Raw genomic sequence first — 20,513 nt, 5'->3', positions numbered from 1 at the left:
GTACTCTCAAAAGAGCTTTACTCCCTCCTGGAGTGGAACTTAACATGGGGTGGAGGCAGGGCGTTGCTGAAACCACTGCTGTGTATGCTAAGTTCAACAATATGTACTGCTACTGATCGAATCTCATTTCCCATGCCTCTATTATTCTCATTAAAATTTCTGCGGATGAATCATGTTTTCCACCTTACCTCTCTGTACACATGCCGAATTTGTAATGAAAAGAAGCCCCAGTGTGCCCCCCCCCCCCCCCCCCCCGCAAATGATAGCATAAGAGGTAGGGGTAGCCTCAGATTTAAATCACCCAAAGCATGTCTGGGGACGGAGAATCCAAAAAGCAGGAGAGTGGCTATGGATCTACCCCAAAGAGAGGGGGTCCGCAAGCTGGGGATACCCGACTGAGGGACTAGGCAGAAGTCCACCAACTGGGTGGCTCTCTGTACCCCCACCGTTCACCAGCTCAGGGTCCGAGGAAAGATTTCTAACACTCCCCAAGTTTCAACTCAAGAGGTCTCCGAGGCTACATGTGTCCCAGTCTTGCACGCCTGCCTGCAACGTGGCCGAGTCTGGGACGCCCTCAAACTCCCAGAGTCACCCAAAACTCTGTCCAGGCCGAGCTGTGTTCAAGGTGCTCCAGTTCCTGGGTTTTTTCCGCGTGCCTGTAGAGTCTCCACTTTCTTGTTCTCCAGCAACCCCAGGCAAACCCCTTCACTTGGAGCCTTAGCTCTCCCGACACCGCCCGGCTGCGGGACGGGGGCAGGGCTAACGGCGGAACCTCCCCCAACCGCCTCCCGGGCCCGCCGAGCGGGCGGGTAGCTGGGGCGCCTCCACCTCCTCTTCCTAAAGCGGCGAGGCGCAGAAGAGCGGCATCACTCTAGCCCAGGTCCCAGCCCCCGCCACACACAGCGCCCCGCATTAAGGAGTAGGAGCAGCAGCAGAGGCGGCGGCAACAGCGGCCGGGGGGCGCCATAAAGGTAGACTGAGTCCCAGGGAGACCAGACGCGGAATGTCCACCTCCCAGCCCTTGGCTAAGCGCCACTAGCCCAGTAACCTCACTTCTGTGTGTCCTTCCAGGCCCGGGTCGAAAAGCCTGGGAGGGCCGCCGAGCTACCCTCGGAGGAGGAGCCTGTCCCAGCCCAAGGCGCCACCACCACAGAAGCAGAGCGGAGCAGCAGTCGCCTTCATGGCCCACTCACCGGTGGCTGTCCAAGTGCCGGGGATGCAGGTGAGGAAGCCCAGGCCGCCCCCGCCGCCCACGTGACTGTCCCGGAGTCCAGAGCGTGCTCCGCTTTGGGCACCGGCGTCAAGAGGCGGCCCCAGGGCTCCCCCAAAGGCAGGGCCGGGCGCTCTGGCCAGGTGACCTGGGAATTGGGTTCTAAGTGTTTCCTGGTGTTGAGGCTCAGTCGTGCACTGCGCTGGGAAGGCGGGGAAGGACTGGGGCGCGCATCAAAGTCGAGATGGGGGGGCGGTTGTAAAAATAGGCCAGAGTGAGACACCTGTGCCTGCTGAGCGTGGTACCCTTGGGCACTGAAGGCGATAGGGCTTAACTTGGGAGAGATGGAGGTGTCTCCGAATTTGTGAAGTAAAACTCAAGTTGTGCTTCCCCCCACACACACACACAAGTTGGGCGGAGCAAAACAAGGGGGTGTCGTTGGCAGCGACATTGATTTGGGCTCTTCCTGTGTGCGCGTACAGTGAAGAGCGAGGTGACTTCGTTTCCCATTTTGGTGCAGCTTAAGGGTGAAGTTGTAACTCACTCCCCCACCTGCCCCAGCCCATAGTTCCGTGGGAGAAATGCAGGATCCCATATCACAATCACCTAGGAGATGACTCTCTAGCCCCCTCCCCTGCCTTTCCCAGAAGATGACTGTTCCATGTGCTTAAAGGAAGCTTTTTGTACTGGACAGGGGACTATTGCATGGGTCCCAACTTCTTACTGGAGATCTACCCGACGCCCCCCCCCCATTATATTTTCATTTTATTAAAGAAGAAATAGCTATGTCCATACTTTTTATGCTGTTATGGTTTTAAATCGGTGCATTTCAAGCTATCTACTAAATTTTATCCAAGTCTACTAACTTTCAAGCATTCACATTTTTTCCTTTGTTCCATAGCCCAAACAACCTACTTATGAATAGAGACTAGAAACACTAAAAGCTTCAGTCTCTCATTATCTTCTAAAAATGTGAAAGAAAACTTTTTTTAAGTTCAGAAAAAAATATTTAGATTAGTAAATAGCTTATATTTCTAATAACAATCAAAGAGCTGTGGATTGGGGCCTCAATTTACTTTTAACTGATGCGTGGAATTCACCTTTTTTTAAGCAATCGACCACATTTTATACATGGCCCCCAAAAAAGTGATTTTTAAGATACTTCCCCCCAAAAGGACCATTTGTGTTAGACATATATCTAATCTAAGGGCTCCAGTGTGTCCTAAGCACCAGGCCTTTTAGCTGAATATAGGGCAAGTCTGAGTTGAGTCCCAGGAAGTTGGTGTGTATTTAATAAAAAACAGAGGAAGAAAGGGGGAAATGAGAAATATTAGGGCTTCTAAATAGGTTAATCCGTTCAAGCTTTACAAAAGGCCCCCCAGTTTTTTCTTTTCAGGCCACCCCCTCTTCCCTCCCTCTTTCCCCCATGTACCCTGCCCCACACCCCATTCATTCAGTTCTGCCTTTGATTGTATTAAGGGAATTAGTAGTTTGCAACACTAAGTTTTGCTCTATCTGATGTGGAAGAAAGTGTGAAAATTTTCTCACCATACCCTTCTTTCAATTATGTGGAGAGAAGATCTTTACAGAACTAAAGTTTGCGGGGGTTCCAAGCTTTTCTGTGCATTGTGTGCATGAGAGCCTGCTTGTATTTGTCAGCAGAATGAGTGCCTCCCCTTCATCAAGTTTTGATTGTGGAAAACTCCGTGTGCTGGAAGACTCTGTGTACTAAGGAGAAAATAGTTTCTGGGGTTTATTTCATTTGTTTTGACTTTATTTGATTTATATGGTTTCTGGGCCTTATTTGATTTGCCTTTATTTGATTTATATGGTTTAGGAACTGCTTGCTGTTCCGTATTTCTTACTGCTTCCAGCTTTGTTGAATTATCAGAGTTCCCTATTTCTGGAATTTCTAAATGTTAATTAAGGTGGTTTAAAATGTGAATCATGTATTTTAAATGACAAATTCTACATTTCACTTTATGCCTTCCCAAAGTTGTGATTACTTTGTTCAACCTAATTTGGAGAGGGCAATCATCTCAATATTAACAAAGAACAGACGAATATTTTTTGTCACTTTCTCCCTCTTAATGAAAATGGTAAATTCTTAACTTCTTATTTCCATTTTCTCTGTAGATGTGGTTCTTAATTTAAGCATTTGTTGCAAAAGAAATGTTTTCCACAGTTAAAATTATACAGTACCCTAAAAATAAATTTGACGGCTTGCAGTGTGACTCTTGAGCCTAGGTTTCTTTTACTATTCTTTTGTTCAAAAATATTGCAGATGAGATGCAGAAATATATCATAAGCTTGTGAAATTCCCCTCAAGTTTTGTTAAAGTGTTAGCAGTACCTTTTAGACCTTTAGACTAGTAAGAAAACTTGAATTAGCCATGTGTTCTTGAAATGAATGTATAGTAAGTATCCACAAATCAGGCAGAAGTGGTCGCCTGGCCTATAATTTTTTAACAGTTTATTTTAGAGAATTATGAAGATTGATGGAAAAATGATTTTTCCAGAAATAAAAACAAAATTACATTATCCACAGTGTTTTTCTTCCCCTCACCCCAGGAGAGACGTGAAGTAGAAGCTGAGCTACCTGTTCTATCACTTAAGACTTCCAGCATTCCTGACTTGCAAACAAAGAAATTTCTGTTGCCACTAGTTTAAAATAGAAAAGAAACTTGGAGTGATGAAAGAAAACCCAGGATTTGGTCCAGTTTAAACTCTTCCTTATGAATTAGTTATTCAAACTTATTGTTGATATTTCTTAATATTGTGGCAATGAACAATTTTTGCCATATTACACCAAATGTTGAGGCTATGAATTTTTTTGTGCTTAATTTGTGCTTACTTCTTTAGTATATAACTGAAGGAATTTTCCATACCAGGAGCTAAACTCTTGAAAAATATTTAAAGCACAACTTCTTTATAGCACAACTTTAAAAAAATGAACCAATAAACCTGTTTCTTTTCACCGAAATATTTGCTCTTTAATGATTTAAAACATGTTTTTTCTTTGAAGTTTTCAGTTATAAAGTCATACTTAAGTTTAAAATATTTCCCCTTAGGGCCTGCATTAGTATTTCTTTCTTTCCTTTTTAAAATTTATCTTTATTGTTGAAAGAATTACAGATGTCCCCTTTCCTCTCCCATTGATCCTCTCCACCCTGCATCTACCCCACGCCCAGGCCCCATATCAATACCTGTGTCCATAGGATATGCATATAAGCATATAAATCCTTTGATTAATCTCTCCCCACCCACTCCCCCACTCCCACGTTCCCTCTGAGATCCCTCAGTCTGTTCCATGCTTCTATGTCTCTGGATCTGTTTTGTTCATCAGTTTATTTTGATCATTATATTCCACATATGAGTGAGATCATGTGGTACTTGTCTTTTTCTGTCTGGCTTATTTTGCTTAGCGTAATACTCTCCAGTTCCATCCATGTTGTCCCAAAGAGTAAGAGATCCTTCTTATTTACAGCTGCATAGTATTCCATGGTGTAAATGTGCCACAGCTATTTTATCCACTCATCTACTGATGGGCACTAGGGCTGTTTCCAGATCTTAGCTATTGTAAATTGTGCTGCTATGAACATAGGGGTGAATAGGTTCTTTCTGATTGATGTTTAGGGTTTCTTAGGATATATTCCTAGAAGTGGGATCACTGGGTCAAATGGCAGGTCCATTTTTAATTTTTTGAGGAAACTCCATACTGTTTTCCATAGTGTCTGCACCAGTCTGCATCCCTACCAGCAGCGTACTAGGGTGCCCTTTTCTCCACATCCTTGCCAGCACTTGTTGTTCATTGATTTGTTGATGGAGCCATTCTGACAGGTATAAAGTGATACCTCCTTGTGGGCTTAATTTGCATCTTGTTGATGAACAGTGACTTTGAGCATTTTCTCATATGTCTCGTGTCCATCTGTATGTCTTCTTTAGAGAGGTGTCTATTTAGGTCCTTTGCCCATTTTTTAATTGGATTGTCTAACTTTCTCCTGCTGAGTTGTATGAATTTCTTATATATTTTAGATATTAACCCTTTATCAGATGTGTCATTGGTAATCATGTTCTCCCATACAGTGGGCTCCCTTTTCATTTTGTTGATGGTTTCTTTTGCTGTGCAGAAGCTTTTTACTTTTTTGTAGTCCCATTTGTTTATTTTCTCCTTCGTTTCTCTTGCCCTAGGAGATGTATTGGCAAACATATTGCTACCAGAGATGTCTGAGATTTTGTGCCTACATTTTCTTCTAGGATTTTTATGTTTTCAAATCTTACATTTAAGTTTTTTATCCATTTTGAGTTTATTTTTGTGTATGGTGTAAGTTGGTGGTCTAGTTGCATTTTTCGCATGTACCTGACCAATTTTCCCAACACCATTTGTTGAAGAGACTGTCTTTGCTGCATTGTATGTTCTTACCTCCTTCTTCAAATATTAACTGAGCATAATGGCTTGGGTTGAGTTCTGGATTCTCTGTTCTGTTCCACTGATCTATATGTCTGTTCTTGGGCCAGTACCAGGCTGTTTTGATTACAGTGGCTTTGTAGTATAACTTGATATTTGGCATTGTGATCCCTTCAACTTTGTTCTTCTTTTTCAACATTGCTGTGGCTATTCAGTGTCTTTTGGGTTCCATATCAATTTTTGAAGTGTTTGTACTAGATCTGTGAGATATGCTGTTGGTATTTTAATAGGGGTTGCATTGAATTTATAGATTGCTTTGGGTAGTACAGACATTTTAATGATGTTAATTCGCCCAATTCATGAACACAGTATATTTTTCCACTTGTTTATATCTTCCTCTATTTCTTTTTGCAACATACTGTAGTTTTCCAAGTGTAGGTCTTTTATCTCCTTGGTTAATTTTATTCCTAAGTATCTTAATTTTTTTGTTGCAGTGTTAAATGGAATTGTTTTTTTTAGTTTCTGTTTCTGAGAGTTCATTATTGGTGTTAAAAATTCCATCAATTTCTGGGTGTTAATTTTGTATCCTGCTACCTTGCCAAATTCATTTATTAAATCTAGTAGTTTTTTGGTGGAGTATTTAGGATTTTCTATGTACAATATCATGTTATCTGCAAATAATGACAGTTTTACTTCCTCCTTTCCAATTTGGATGCCTTTTATGTTTTTCTCTCATCTGATCTCTGTGGCTAGGACTTTGAGTACTATATTGAATAAGAGTGGTAAAAGTAGATACTCCTGTCTTGTTCCTGTTCTTAGGGGAAATGATTTTGGTTTTTGCCCATTGAGTATGATGTTGGCTGTAGGTTTGTCATATATGGCATTTATTATGTTGAGGTATGATCCCTCTATTCCCACTTTGCTGAGAGTTTTTATCAAAAATTTGTGTTGGATTTTATTGAATTCTTTTTCTGCATGTATTGATATGATCATGTGATTTTTGTCTTTCAATTTGTTTATGTGATGTATCACATTTAATGATTTGCCAATATTGTACCAGTCTTGCCTCCCTGGAATAAATCCCACTTGGTCATGGTGTATGATCTTTTTAATATATTGCTGGATCCAATTTGCTAATATTTTGTTGAGGATTTTGTCATGTATATTCATCAGGGATATTAGCCTATAATTCTTTCTTTGTAGTGTCTTTATCTGGTTTTGGAATTAGGCTAATGCTGGCCTCATAAAAAGAGCTTGGAAGTGTTCCTTCCTCTTGGATTATTTGGAATGGTTTGAGGATGATAGATGTTAATTCTTCTTTGAATGTTTGTTAAAACTCCCCTGTGAGGCCATCCGGGCCAAGGCTTTTGTGTGCTGGAAGCCCTTTGATTACTGCTTCAACTTCATCAGCAGTTATCGGCCTATTTAGGCTTTCTGACTCTTCCTGATTGAGTTTTGGAAGGTTGTATTTTTCTAGGAATTTATCCATTTCATCCAGGTTGTCCAGCTTTGTGGCGTATATTTGTTCATAGTATTTTCTTACAATTTTTTGTATTTCTGTTGTGTTAGATGTTACTTCACCTCTTTCATTTCTGATTTTGTTTGTTTGGGTCCTCTCTGTTTCTTGATGAGTCTGGCTAAAGGTGCATCAATCTTGTTTATCTTTTCAAAGAACCAGCTCTTGGTTTCATTGATCTTTTGTATTGTTTTTTTAGTCTCTGTGTCATTTATTTCTGCTCTGATCTTTATTATTTCCTTCCTTCTACTTACTTTGGACTTTTCTTGTTGTTCTCTTTCTAAGTCTTTAAGTTGTAGGATTAGAGAGTTTATTAGAAGTTTTTCCTGTTTTTTGAGGTATGCTTGTAGTGTTATGAACTTCCCTCTCAGGACTGCTTTCATTGTGTCCCATAGATTTGGAGTTGTGTGTTCATGTTCATTTTCATTTGCTTCCAGGAAGTTATTGATTTCTTCCTTGGTCTCTTTGGTAACCCATTCATTGTTTAAAAACATGCTATTTAGTCTCCATGTGTTTGAATGTTTTTTAGAGTTTTTATTGTAGTTGATTTCTAATTTCATGCCATTGCAGTTGGAGAAGATGCTTGATATGATTTCAATTTTCTTGAACTTGTAGAAACTTGTTTTGTGTCCTAACATGTTGTCTATCTTTGAGAATGTCCCATGCGCACTTGAGAAGAATGTATATTTTGCAGCTTTGGGGTGGAATGTTCTGTAAATGTCAATTAAATCCATCTGATCTTGTCTGTCATTTAGGGTCACTGTTTCCTTGCTGATTTTTTGTCTGGAAGACCTAACCAGTGAAGTCAGTGAGGTGTTAAAGTCCCCTAGTATGACTGTATTGCTGTCGATCTCTCCCTCAAAGTCCTCCAGAAGATTTTTATAAATTTAGGGGCTCCTATATTGGGTACATATATGTTTATCAGAATTATATCCTCTTGTTGGATCCATCCCCTTAGAATTATGTTGTGAACTTACTTGTCTCTCATTATGGCCTTCATTTTGATGTCTATTTGTTCTGATATGAGTCTTGCTACCCCAGCATTATTTTTCATTTCCAGTTTCATGAAAAAATTTTCAATCCCTTCACTTTTATCCTGTGTGAATCTTTTGTTCTGAAGTGGGTCTCTGGTAGACATCATATATTCGGTTCATGTTTTCTTATCCACTCAGCCACCCTATGTCTTTTTATTGGAGCATTTAATCCATTTACATTTAAGGCTATTATTTATACTTATCTACTGTCGTTTTCATTCTTTATGCCTATGTTTCTCTCTCTCTCTTTCTACTTCTAATTACAGCAGTCTCTTTCACATTTCCTGCATTGCTGGTTTGGTGGTGATAAACTCTTTTAGCCTTTTTTTTTTTTTTTGGTCTGGAAAGCTCTTTATTTCACCATCTATTTTGAATGATGGCCTTGCTTGATAGAGTAGTCTTGGTTTCAGATCTTTGTTTTGCATTATCTTGAATACTTCATGCCATTCTTTTCTGGCCTGTAAAGTTTCTGATGAGAAATCAACTGACAACCTTATGGGGGCTCCTTTGTAGGTAACAGATTGCTTTTCTCTTGCTGCCTTTAAAATTCTTTCTTTGTCCTGAATTTTTCACATTTTAATTATGATGTGTCTGAGTGTGAGCCTCTTTGGGTTCTTCTTGCTTGGGACTGACTCTCTGTGCCTCCTGAACTTGTATGACTTTTTCCTTCACTAGGTTAGGGAAGTTTTCTGCTATCATTTCTTTGAACAAGCTCTCTAACCCTTGCTTACTTTTGACCTCTTCTGGAACTCCTATGATGCGAATATTGTTATATTCATTTTGTCGCACAGCTCCCTTAGACTGTCCTCCTGTTTTTTAATTGTTTTTTCTTGTTGGGTCTCTGATTGAGTGATTTTTTTCTACTCTGTCTTCTAATTCACTGATCCAATCCTCAGCTTCCTCTGGTTTGCTGTTTATTCCTTCCAATGTATTCTTTATTTCTACTATGTCATTCTTAATTTCTGCCATGTCATCCTTCATATTTTTCAAATCTTTTTTCATGCCATTGAGCATCCTTACAATCAGTATTCTGAACTCTATATCTGATAGATTGCTTATCTCTCTTTCATTTAGCTCTTTTCTTAAAGACTTTTCTTGTTCTTTCATTTGGGGCTGAGTTTTGGTCTCCCCATTTTTACTGTCTGTTTGGGGGTTTGTTTCTATGTATTAGGTAGATCTGCTAGGACTCTCAGTGTTTTTGGAGGGTCTGTGGTGTGGGCCAATGTCAGATGCAGGTTGTGACTGGCCTTGACTACCCCTTTTGGAGCTATCAACACCTCATGGCTTGAGGTCCCCTTTGCTGCTCTGGGTGGATTTGGACAGGACCAAGATACACACAAAAGTCTGCTTTTCCAAGGCTTATATCCAGAAGCAGATCAGGCAGAGATTCAAAGCACCCTGAGGTCTGCCTCTGCTTGCAGGCAGATTAATCTGATTCTCTTAATGAGCCTCAGGTTGTAGAACTCCACAGTGTGGGGAAGCTGATTGTTATCAGTCTCTTAATGAGCTTCAGGCTATAGAAGCTTCTCTGGGTAGGGCAAGAGGTTTTCCAGCAGGGTGGGGCAATTGCTTCTCCCCCAGGCAAAAGCTGCTTGGAAGGTAAATATCTGCCTGAGAAAGATGTCCTCTGCTGTATGGGGGAATAACTAGGCACAGGAATCCAGATGGGTGTCCTCTGAGCTCTCTCTCCAGAGCCCATAATCCCAGCTTCTCCCCACACAGCTTCAGTCCACTCTGCCCTTCCTCTGCTGGAGCCCAAGGTGAGTGGCTGCACAGGAAACTTTGTGCATTGGCTCTTTAAGAGGGCGCCTGCAGTTCCAGCTGTCTCTCCCTGGCTGACAGAAACCCTGCTGCTTTTCACAGGCATATGTTATGTAGGCACCTTTCTCAGTTCTGGTGCTCTTGGCTGGGAAGCCCACCCTGAGTTTTAGATCCCAGAGTCCTCAGTGGGAACCCCCCACAGCTGAGATCTCCCTTCAGACCTTCAGCTGCTGCCTGTGGGAGCCCAGCCAGCCCTCTCGTGCCTCCACACTTCCCACCCGTCTCTGTGCAGTGTCTACTTTCCCTGCTTGGTTATGAGGGTGCTCTCCAGCTCATCTTTAGTTGCAGTTGATTATTCAGGATGGATTTCCTATATTTTAGTTGTAATTCCAGTTTGGTCCTGGGAGAGTGGCAGTGTAACTTCCCCTCACTCTGACGCCATCTTGATCCTCCAAAAGCTTTGCTTCTCAGTAAGCCATTGAAAATACTATCTCCTGTCTTAATTTTTAAAATATATATTATTTCAGACACAAAAATTGAAAAATGGTTCTAAGCACTGGGTTTATATGGACAAATAAAGCACTTTCTGTCTTCAAGAGCTTAAAGTTTGGTAGAAGGAAACGGGTATATAAACTGTTATAAAAAAAAAGAAACAACAGGCCAGAATGGAGTGACTTTTGCTAAGCTATGTCATCAAACCAAAACTTAATAAACTAACCTAATTGCAGTTTTCTGCATTAGTATTTCTGAAGACAAGTATTCTAAACTGGTTGTTAAATCTTTCATAAAATGTAGGTAGGAGAATAAAGTTAAATGTTGAATTGGAGTAGTAAGTGTTATTACGTTGTGCTTCTTGTTATGCATCTTATGAAATAATTTTTTAAGTTCTTGGTAAGGAATTTAGAAGTTACTTTTCATGTATCTTTAAATATGATCAAATTGGTACTATTTTTTAAATTGTTTAAGGTTTGAGATGGAAATGAGGTTTAGGGATTAATGAACACTTTATTGAAGACTTCTGTTTAAGAGGTAGAAAACATTGGCCTGCATTGGTGAACTTAGGGTTCTGGGAAGGATACAGAAGTATACTAATGGATCTCCTCCTTTAAAAATCTTAACATGTTGTCAGGGAGTTAAATCTAACACATGAAATATCAACTAATGCAAATTCTATGGTACTTAGTCTATAATAGAAGTCTCTGAGTGAAAGAGTTAAAGGTTTACAGAAGGTAAACTGACCCCAAAGGATTGTTAAGATCTATATCGGGGAAAAGCATTTCCAACCAGGGAAAAACTGAGCAAAGGCATGTAGACAGGGAAAGGAAAACCTGCCAAGTGTGTGTGTGCACACAATCTATGACAGTGGGATAAAATCACTTGTACTATGATAAAGAATTCCTCTAGAGAAATAATAAAAAGTAAGATTGGAAAACTTTTTTAGGTCCAGATTATAAGGGTTCTTGAATAATAAGGAAGGATTTTGGTCTTTGGACTAGTGATTATACATTTCTGAATAAGGGAGACTCAATGAACAAAGTTATATATAGGAAGGGAAATCTTAAGATTGGATGAATGGATGATCTGGACAATTGAGAGGTTGAGGCAGTTTGATCTACTGAAGGTTTTTCAGTTGGACAATCATATCTGTCCAGATGCAGTGGACCTTGCATTAACTGCCTTCCATATGCCTAATACAGTGAAGAAAAAATATATAATTACCAGATTGAATAATTACCAGTTAAAGAAGGAAGAATCTAAGCTTTTGTGATGTTTAATATGGTGAACTTGGAGAATTATGATACATCTTAAATAATTGGAAAGTCAGGGAGAAAAATCAGATCTAGTAGGAAGTTAATGATTTCCATTTAAGGGGAAATATCTTAAATTTAAGTATGGTTTATAACCAAAAACTTCAAAGAAAAAACATGTCTTACACCATGAAAGAGTAAATATTTGAGTTGAAAGAAACAGTTTTATTGGTATTTTTTTTTTTCAGTTTCTGTTAGGTTTGAAGCAACAATAGGATGACAAAGTAAGAATATAGAGCACTATGTCTATTATCTTGATTGTGGTGATGGTTTCACAGTTGTGTGCATATGTCCAAACTTATCAAATGGTATACATTAAATTTGTACATTTTTTGTATATCAATATGCCTCAATTAAACTGTTTTTAAAAAATACTCAGCAAATACTTGAAAATGTAGATTTGATGCATTAGTCATTTATCACATATTTACTAAGCATTTACTATATGCTAGTCTCTTTACTTAAAACTGAACGATATGAGCCCCCAAGGAGGGAGAGGGCCATAATGCCAGAGAGAATATGTGTAACTGAGGGCCCTCATGAGACAGGAAACATAGGTAAAGGATGAGCTTGTAAGGAAAGGACCAGTAACTTTAAGGTGCATGGGAGGAAGAGAAAATGTGTCAGGATCCAGAGGGAGTTAACTGAGGGGAATTCTTTAACATTTTAACTTTCATCATGAAACCTAAATTGGAGAAAAGGAATTCAGTTTGGTGCCAGAATCTAGTATGTGAGGTTCTTATCTCCCTTGTACCTTCTGAAGGAATAATCGACTTTGCAATTTGAGGTGAAAGTGGAAAGCATTGCATTGCATTGATAAACACAAACCATTGTCCTTGTTGGTGAGTGGTTGATACAGAGATGTTGAATATGCTAATGATAATGGCAGAAAACCAGCTGCAACAGAATAACCCAAGACAACTGTTAACTGGGAAAGTTGGAGGTAGTTAGAAGGTATGGTATTATGGGGCTAGAGGCTATAGGAAGAGTAAACAGTAATTGAGTCTGGTAGAACATGTACCTTGAACAGTAATGAGAGTCTAGAAATGACATTTGACAATAAAGGTCCATCATGTACCTCCCTTGCTTGAGTCAGAAAATGAGAGAATGTAATTTAGAAGGTACTTAAGAAACCTTGAACATTGTGATACTATGTTTTTTATTCTGCCTTTCATTTATTTAGTGACCTTTATTTAGCGACCTTGAGCAAATCATCTACAAAGTGAGGAATAATAAAAGCTCATTTTTTTGCCTCAATGAAATGTTATTAAGATGAATTAACTAAATCTGTCGAATATATTTTGAGCTCCTTTATAAAAGTTGTTATGCTGTATATGGGCAGTTTATCCTACATAACAATGCTAGGCTAATCACATGAGAACACTGTCATTATCTTACCTCTCTTCTGTGTGATAGCCCACATTTTTCTAAATCCAGTCCCTTTCCCCCCCATACCACTACCACCACCAGACCCAAAATCCTCTGCCCAGCTTTCTATACTTTCTGTTATCCAGCTCCTCTCTGCAGATCTAAACTTAGTTGTCACTACTGTTCAACAAGAAATCCCTTTTTGTTCTATCATGCCAGTTACAGTTCAGTAATCACTGACTGACCAAATCCTACCTGATTTTCAAGGTCTCTGTCTTACTTTCTTCGTGAACTTTCTCTGAATGTTCCAGGTTACAGAAATCTCTCCCATTTCCAAGCACCTATTGTATCTATTGACAGTAGCCTATAACCCAGTCCTTGATTTATATGTTGCCCTAGGTCTTCTATAATTATGTATGTTATACTTACCTCCCAAACTAGGTTGTAAGTTTCTTGAAGGCAAGGACCACATGTTTTCTTTCTTTATACCGTTAGGTATGAATTATATGTAAAAGTGTTGGCTGAGTGCAATAGAGATTAGACTTTTCTAACTTTTTTCCAATCTGTTTCTTTAAGTGTACATGTTGTGTGATGCTTAAATTCTTATAGCTCATAAAGGCTAGTTTATATGTACACAATGTAGTTTTTTTTGTACTTACTAAAATGATTTTAATCTGTTATGTCTAAGAAAATATACTGATAACTAATCAGCTTTTAATACACTGAAGCTCTCATTCCCATACCTTCCAAAGCCTTTGAGAGAATAGGAGCCTCATTGCTTTCCTAGTAACTAGGGCTGATTTCAAACACATCTGTGGCTTTGGGAGAAAAAGAATGTCTTGTCCCTTCCCTCTGTTTCTGCCTCTAAAAAACAAACAAAGAAATAAAAACAGAAAGTTTTCTGTCCCAGCTGTCACATTATAAGAATCTGATGAATTTGATTTACAATAAGGTGTTGGATTAATGGCTTAGTGTATGACTTCTCCCATGGATGTTCATATTTTACAAGAAATAGTGCCTTAAAAAAGGAAATCTAATAGTAAAATTTGGGGCAGCTTGCTGATGGTTTTTGACTTAGTCATGTCTTTTGAAAGAGTGGTGGTTTTACTTGTTTTATTTGTTGCTAGAAAATGGAGTTAGGAGAACAAATATTAACACCAGTATTAGGTGTGATCTAACAAGCTTCTTTTCATTTTTCATCACTAAGTCCCAAAGAATTTCCACTATAGGAACATATAAAATGTTTCTGGAGGAATGCCATAAGGTAACTCATTTTTAAAAGAAAAAAATTAATAAAATATACACAATTAACATTTTCACTCCTTCTTAAGTACATCTCTCATTTGGTCACTTGACATTTTAGGCTAAGGTGCTATCTGCTAGGGACAACATCTTTGAATTAATGCTTATAAAAATCAAACATTTTTAAAAGATGTTGACTAATTCCTCTCAACATTTCTATGAAATAGGAAGAGTTACCCAATAGGAAAATGCCTTCAAATATGGATTTAAAAACAAAATAGCAAATTGCTGGTCAATTCTATCCATCATCCCCTTTTTGCTCCTCCCCAAAAGCTCATGTAATTGAGGTGGATCACCTGACTTGCACATTCAAAGAAACCAGAAAACTTAGTGCAAAGCAGATCCTGTAATTCTCCTCTATTCTTGCCTGTCTCTCCCCACCACTTCTCACCAGCATTCACTTCACTGAAGATAGAGCTACCCTCCCCCTCAGCCTTTTCTGGACTTGTTCCAGCATTTTCCTGACAACATCCCACTTGCCTTTCATTTTCTTCATTTATCATATGATCATGGATTAAAATGATCCATACCCTAAAATGCCAAATTAGCTAATTGGTATGGCATAGCTCTGGATATTCTAGCAAAATTAGAACAAAATTGTGGTTCATACTTCCTTTGAACTAGAGTAAGCAAAATTGTAGACAGCTCAGGTGAAAGAGTTGAAAATATTATATATATATATTTGGAGTTGACAATACCTTTTATTTCCATTAGCATCAGGAAACTATTGCCTTGTTTGGGCTAGATCTTTCCCAATTCTGTCTTCAGACGAGTTTGTTACTAAAAAAAATACTTAACCACTGATATTTTTCAGGTTACTGAGGGAAGTGGGACCTTTAGTGTTCATAATAACAAATACTATCATGCTTCCGTGTGTTCACAGAACAGCTACTCAGCTCTGTATGAGAAGGACTTTTGTTCATCCAGCTTTGGCAAAAAGATATTACCGGGGGGGGGGGGGGGGAGATACTCCTCCACAACTCGATGGGAGCTCTGTAGTAGTTCTTCAGCACAGTTGCCTTCTACCACATTGTTGGATCTCAAGTATAGACATCTGTCCTCCAGTACTGACTCCATGGGCTCCACCCTGTCGGTGTCCACAGCACAGAGCCCATCGGCAAAGGTGACAGCTTGCTCCAGCTGTGCCACGGCAGTGGCCTCTTAGATGCCAAAGACCACAAGCGCTAGACCTAATTCTGTATTTTAAGTGTGCACGGTCCTCCTTTCTGGTTAAGTAACTTCAAAAATGTGCCGTTGAGGAAATCCAAGGCATTAAGCTTTTGTCTTTTTCTCATGAAAAAATGTTTACAGGAAAACTCTTCAATCTTTCTTTGTGATACTTGTAGAGAGATTATGTGTTCTTAGTGATTTTTTCCCCAAGCCCCTTTCACCTGTTTAAAAAAAAAAAAAAAAGTGGGGAAAAGGAATATGTAAAACCCTATTAGTTTAAAATGCAAAGCACTGAAAAAGGTAGGATTCAAATCCACCATCATTGGATTTTTCAATTTGTTTATTACAGAACAATAGAGTGTCTTACTGAAGAATAACAGTTGCTTTGAATTATAGAAACAGCTTACTAGTATCAACTTAATGAAGTTTTCCTGGATTTGAAATCCATACCACACTAGATGAGTTAGGGAATTTCTAAGCACACTAGTGAATTACTCTACCAGGTTTCAATAGTAACACAATCCTAGGAGTGAAATTTTGGCAGGTGGAAGAAATACTTCAAGAACATCTAGACACATCCAGATTTTTCTTTGAAAATGCATTTTTGAATCGCTCAGTTAGTGCCTTTTTATTCCCCTCCCCCATCTTTCCATTAAACCACTGGCTTTGGACATATCATTTTACAGTATATTATATTAAATTGGGATTTAATTTGTTGGTGCAAAGTAGCATAAGTAACACAGCAGACAGTGATGTGGAAGGGATGGGCAAAATAGATAATTAGGTGGGACATAAGTTGTTATTAATGCAAGAAATTTTGAAGGAGCTGAGCCAGTAGAAACCATAGTCATAATTTCTTCCCAAAGCCTCTGCCTCATCATTACGACTGTCCACTAAAGCTAGGCAAGTTTCTCGATTCCCTGGTCTCAATTTCCTGCTGCCTGCCTTAACTTTAAGCAGAAGCAAAAAAGAAACCAATCCGAAAACTATGCACACATGCTACTAAGTATGGTGATAGAAAATAGAACTTTGACCTCTTGTGGTTAAGGAGGCTATAGTCAGTGTGTCTGGCAGCCTCAGGGAAAGAAGCATATTTCAAATGTATGCTTTAATTGATACTGACCCCATGGGAAGGACAGTTAGCAAGCTCATTAATTAGCGCTCTGTTTGCTTCTCTAGTTTTTGTGCAATTCCTTTGTTTGAATTTAACTCTGAGCCTTCCTGCATGCCTGTCAGTAAGTGGCAATATATTGACTTTCCCAGGCTGGACACTGGTGATCCAGGTTTAATGCTTTGCACCCTTAGTCTGCATGAAACAACTTTAAGCTAGAAAAGTTTGCAGCAAAGTTTGGAAGGCCTACTTTGTATATAACGAGGTGCTTGATGCCTATCTCTGATATACAAGGTATAAAAGTCCCTGACCTTAAGGAGTTTATACTATAATTGGAGAAACCAGACACAAGTACATATAGAAATCTGAAAACGCAGAACAATAGAGATGAATTCCAAATAGGATAGATACTGCCATAGAAGCATTCCAAGGAAGACCAGGCTAAGGAAGGGAACTCTCATTTACAGAGTACTTTTCTGCTAGCACTCATGCTTTTGCCACTGCACTACATTGCTTCTGGGCAGGGCGGCCTTCAACACACCCTTAAAGGAGAGTGAGGGACAGGCAAGAGTAAAGGACAAAGGGGTACTCACAAGGTTCTTTCTATAACAGAGGTTTGAGGTAGGTGCTTATTGCCATGAACTGTTAGGACCAAATTATAAAAGGCCTTGAATGGCAGACTGAAACCGTTCTTTTTAACCCTGTTTACAACAAGGAGTTTTTCAGCAAGAAAGTAAACTGATGAGAGCAATGTTTTTTTGTTTATTTGGAGAAGAGTGCCTTAGGCTTCCAACCCAACAGGCTGGGTTGGAGAAGTAGAAGGCTAGATATAACATGCAAATATTGTAATAGCCCAGGATTGAGATAATAAGGATTTGATCTAGGGCAGTGATGGTCAAACTTGAGCATACAGAAGAACTACCTGGAGGGTTTGATAAAACAAAGACTGCCAGGCCCCACCTCCAGAATTTCTGATTCACTAGGTCTGCAGTGGGGTCTGTGAATTTAATATCTAATGACTTCCCAGCTGCTCTGCTGATCTGAGAACCACTCTTAGCACCACTCAAGGAAGACTAGCATACCTTGGTGACTAATTGGATAAGGAAAGGTGAGAAATATGGGAGAGTATAAAGACTCAAAGATATGGCTAAGTTTGAAAGAAAATAGGTTCATTTTTAGAAATGTTGAATTTTAAGTGCTGACCACACATCCAAGCAGAAGTAATTAGTTACAGGTTTGTTCAAGAGTAAAGATCAAGATTAGAGGTCCTGCATGGAAATTGATAGATGGAATTGTGAGAAATTAAAATAACATTATTTCCAATTATCATTCCAAGAAGCTGAACTTAACTCTGTGTTAAATTCTACAGCTTCCAAAATCTGTCACCCATCACTTCTGTTTTCTTTGATCCAGGTAGGTTGAAAGCTCGGTATATGTTCATATCTTCAGATGCAAACAATTTGATTAAGAATATGAAATCTATTTGTGCTTATAGTTGTGAAAATGCAATTTGGCTAAAGTAAAAGAAAATGCCAGAAAATGGCAATATTCCCCCCCAAAGATAGACATTTTTAAGACTTTTTTTTTTCTAATTTTGATATCTCTCACCAATTTTTATTGTTTAGAATCCCTTTCCCTCATGCTGTTATCCCCCCCCCCCCCCCCAAAGCCTGGACTTAACCCTGGACTGTTATTATGTCAAAAATACCCGTTCACAGTCAAGACTTTGGAAGCCAATTTGTGTTTACATATGTAAATTCCTGGAGAGGAGAGGAAGTTACTTTTGAATCATTAAGGAAATATCAAGCCACTTCCCAAATGGCCTTTCTATCTCCAGCTTCTGCTTTCTAAAATATCCTCTATACCTGTCAGATTAATGTATTACCATTTGCCAACAGTTACCATGTCAGAGAACTCAGAGTTTAACCAAAACAAAGGATTGGGACTGAAAATAAGAGAAACCAATAGAGTCTACTTAATGAGTGTGCCAACACCAAACAATGTGAACAAACGTGATTACCCACCTTATTCATCAGCCTTGAGCCTAAATCACTTTTCAGTTTATAAAATGAATGCACAACCAATAAAAACAAAATTATCCCTCAGAATGAAAGATTTTCCACCAGTGAGGATGTTCAGAAGCATGTGCAGAAATGTACCTCTAAATGTTAAAGGGTGTTTAATTATCATTAGAATAAATTCCTTGAGTTCCTAGGAGACTTGCTCCCCGTTTAGGGAATACAATTTGTTTGGGTGTAAAAATTCCGATATGATCACCTTATACCGCACACCTGTTATGTGGTAGCTGTCTGTTTTCCATGGTACTTAATTACTCTTGTGACCTATTTTTCATTATTCTGGGTGGTAGATTAAGGTTTTGATGGAGAAAATTGATGAGAGCATGTATATATGCACATAAAATGTACAGTTGACCCTTGAACAACACAGGAGTTAGGGAAGCTGAATCCTGGGCAGTTAAAAATCTGAGTATAGCTGTTGACTCTCCTAAAACTTAATCATCCCTTGATATTCATGGGGGATTAGTTCCAGAGCCTCCCCTGCAGATACTCAAATCCTCAGATGCTCAGGTCTCTTATCTAAAATGGTGTAGAACAATGCATATAGAATGCATACAGTCAGTCCTACGAATCTGAAGATTCCCAGCTGTGGATGGAAAATACTGTTTTACATCAGCCTTTTGTTGATTCCAGGGATACAGAGGGCAGAGTGTATATTTATTTTAAAAATCTGCATATAAATTGACCAGCACAGTTCAAACTAGTTGTTGATCAAGGGTCAACTGTATATTGTGCATGAAGTATATTTTGTGTTTGAAAACACTTTTAATCTATTCAAGAAAATAAAGCTCAAAATTTGCCTATGGAGTTTTCAGTCAGTGCTACCAATTTTAGACATAACTTTTTAAAAAGTAGAAATAGGAATTGTACCCCTCTAATGGGTAAAAGATAAGATTATCACTAAGTTCAAGAAGCAGAAAATTACAATTTGGCAATGTCATTTAAGAAGGTTTTTATATAACAAGAATTCAGTAATTTTTATATACTCAGTAAAAATTATGATATCCATAGATTTGCTAAATATTTATTATTAGATAGAAAATATATAGAATTCTTTACCCCCTTTAAAAAGATTTACTCTAATATGAATACATATGTGTATGTATACCTCGGTCTAAATACATAATAAGGTTATGAGGGTTTTATACGTGTTGCATTTTTATCATGGCTAGTTCTTCCTTCTGCCTTTAATATTTAAAGTCTTTTAATTCTTGGAGAAATTAGACTTGCATCAGTCTTATTCTATAAGGATACAGATCATGGGAAATGACCTTTAATGAAATTCAATAACAGTGTTGAACTATTTTAGTGAATTAGAATGGAATTGAACATTATATAGAATTACATTTATCAAGATTCTCAATTTTCTGCTTAATTTCTCCCATAGAATAACCTTATAGAAAATCACCACATCAAAGGAACTGCTTTTGATAAATGTAAATCAGTTTACCTGTTAGTATAATCAGAGGTATGTGGATATTATACAAATAACTTTTTGTTAATGGAAACTTGTTATCATTGTCTAAGCTCTTATTTTGAAGCTAATATTGTTATAGGTGTGTTATACTGTGTATTTTATATTGTGTATTTTAAGGTGATAGGGAATGGAAGGGATAGGGAATTAGATTCTCTTTCAGTGACAAAATCTTGTATCCAGAGAGCTGCTTTAAAAAAAAAAAAAAGAACTATTTATTTCTTTGTGAAAAAAATGGTGACTGTCACTGAAAGATCTTTTTTACTGTGTCACA

General features: G+C 38.6%; 1 protein-coding gene across 1 annotated transcript in view; it reads left to right on the top strand.

Annotated features, from left to right (window-relative positions):
- The first annotated feature begins 1,120 nt into the window (after nucleotides 1-1,120).
- The window catches only part of STK26 (serine/threonine kinase 26), a 56,696-nt gene continuing 37,303 nt past the window's right edge, over nucleotides 1,121-20,513 (top strand). The window contains exon 1 of the mRNA XM_087813542.1: nucleotides 1,121-1,222. Coding sequence (XP_087669668.1) covers nucleotides 1,181-1,222 — 42 coding nt within the window. The 5' untranslated portion in view covers nucleotides 1,121-1,180. The remainder of the gene's footprint in view (nucleotides 1,223-20,513) is intronic.

This window comes from Miniopterus natalensis, chromosome X (genome assembly GCF_054644295.1).
Source record: "Miniopterus natalensis isolate mMinNat1 chromosome X, mMinNat1.hap1, whole genome shotgun sequence".
Taxonomy (NCBI): domain Eukaryota; kingdom Metazoa; phylum Chordata; class Mammalia; order Chiroptera; family Miniopteridae; genus Miniopterus; species Miniopterus natalensis.
Note: the sequence above shows the minus strand (reverse complement) of the source record. Positions and strands in the feature narration are given on the sequence as shown.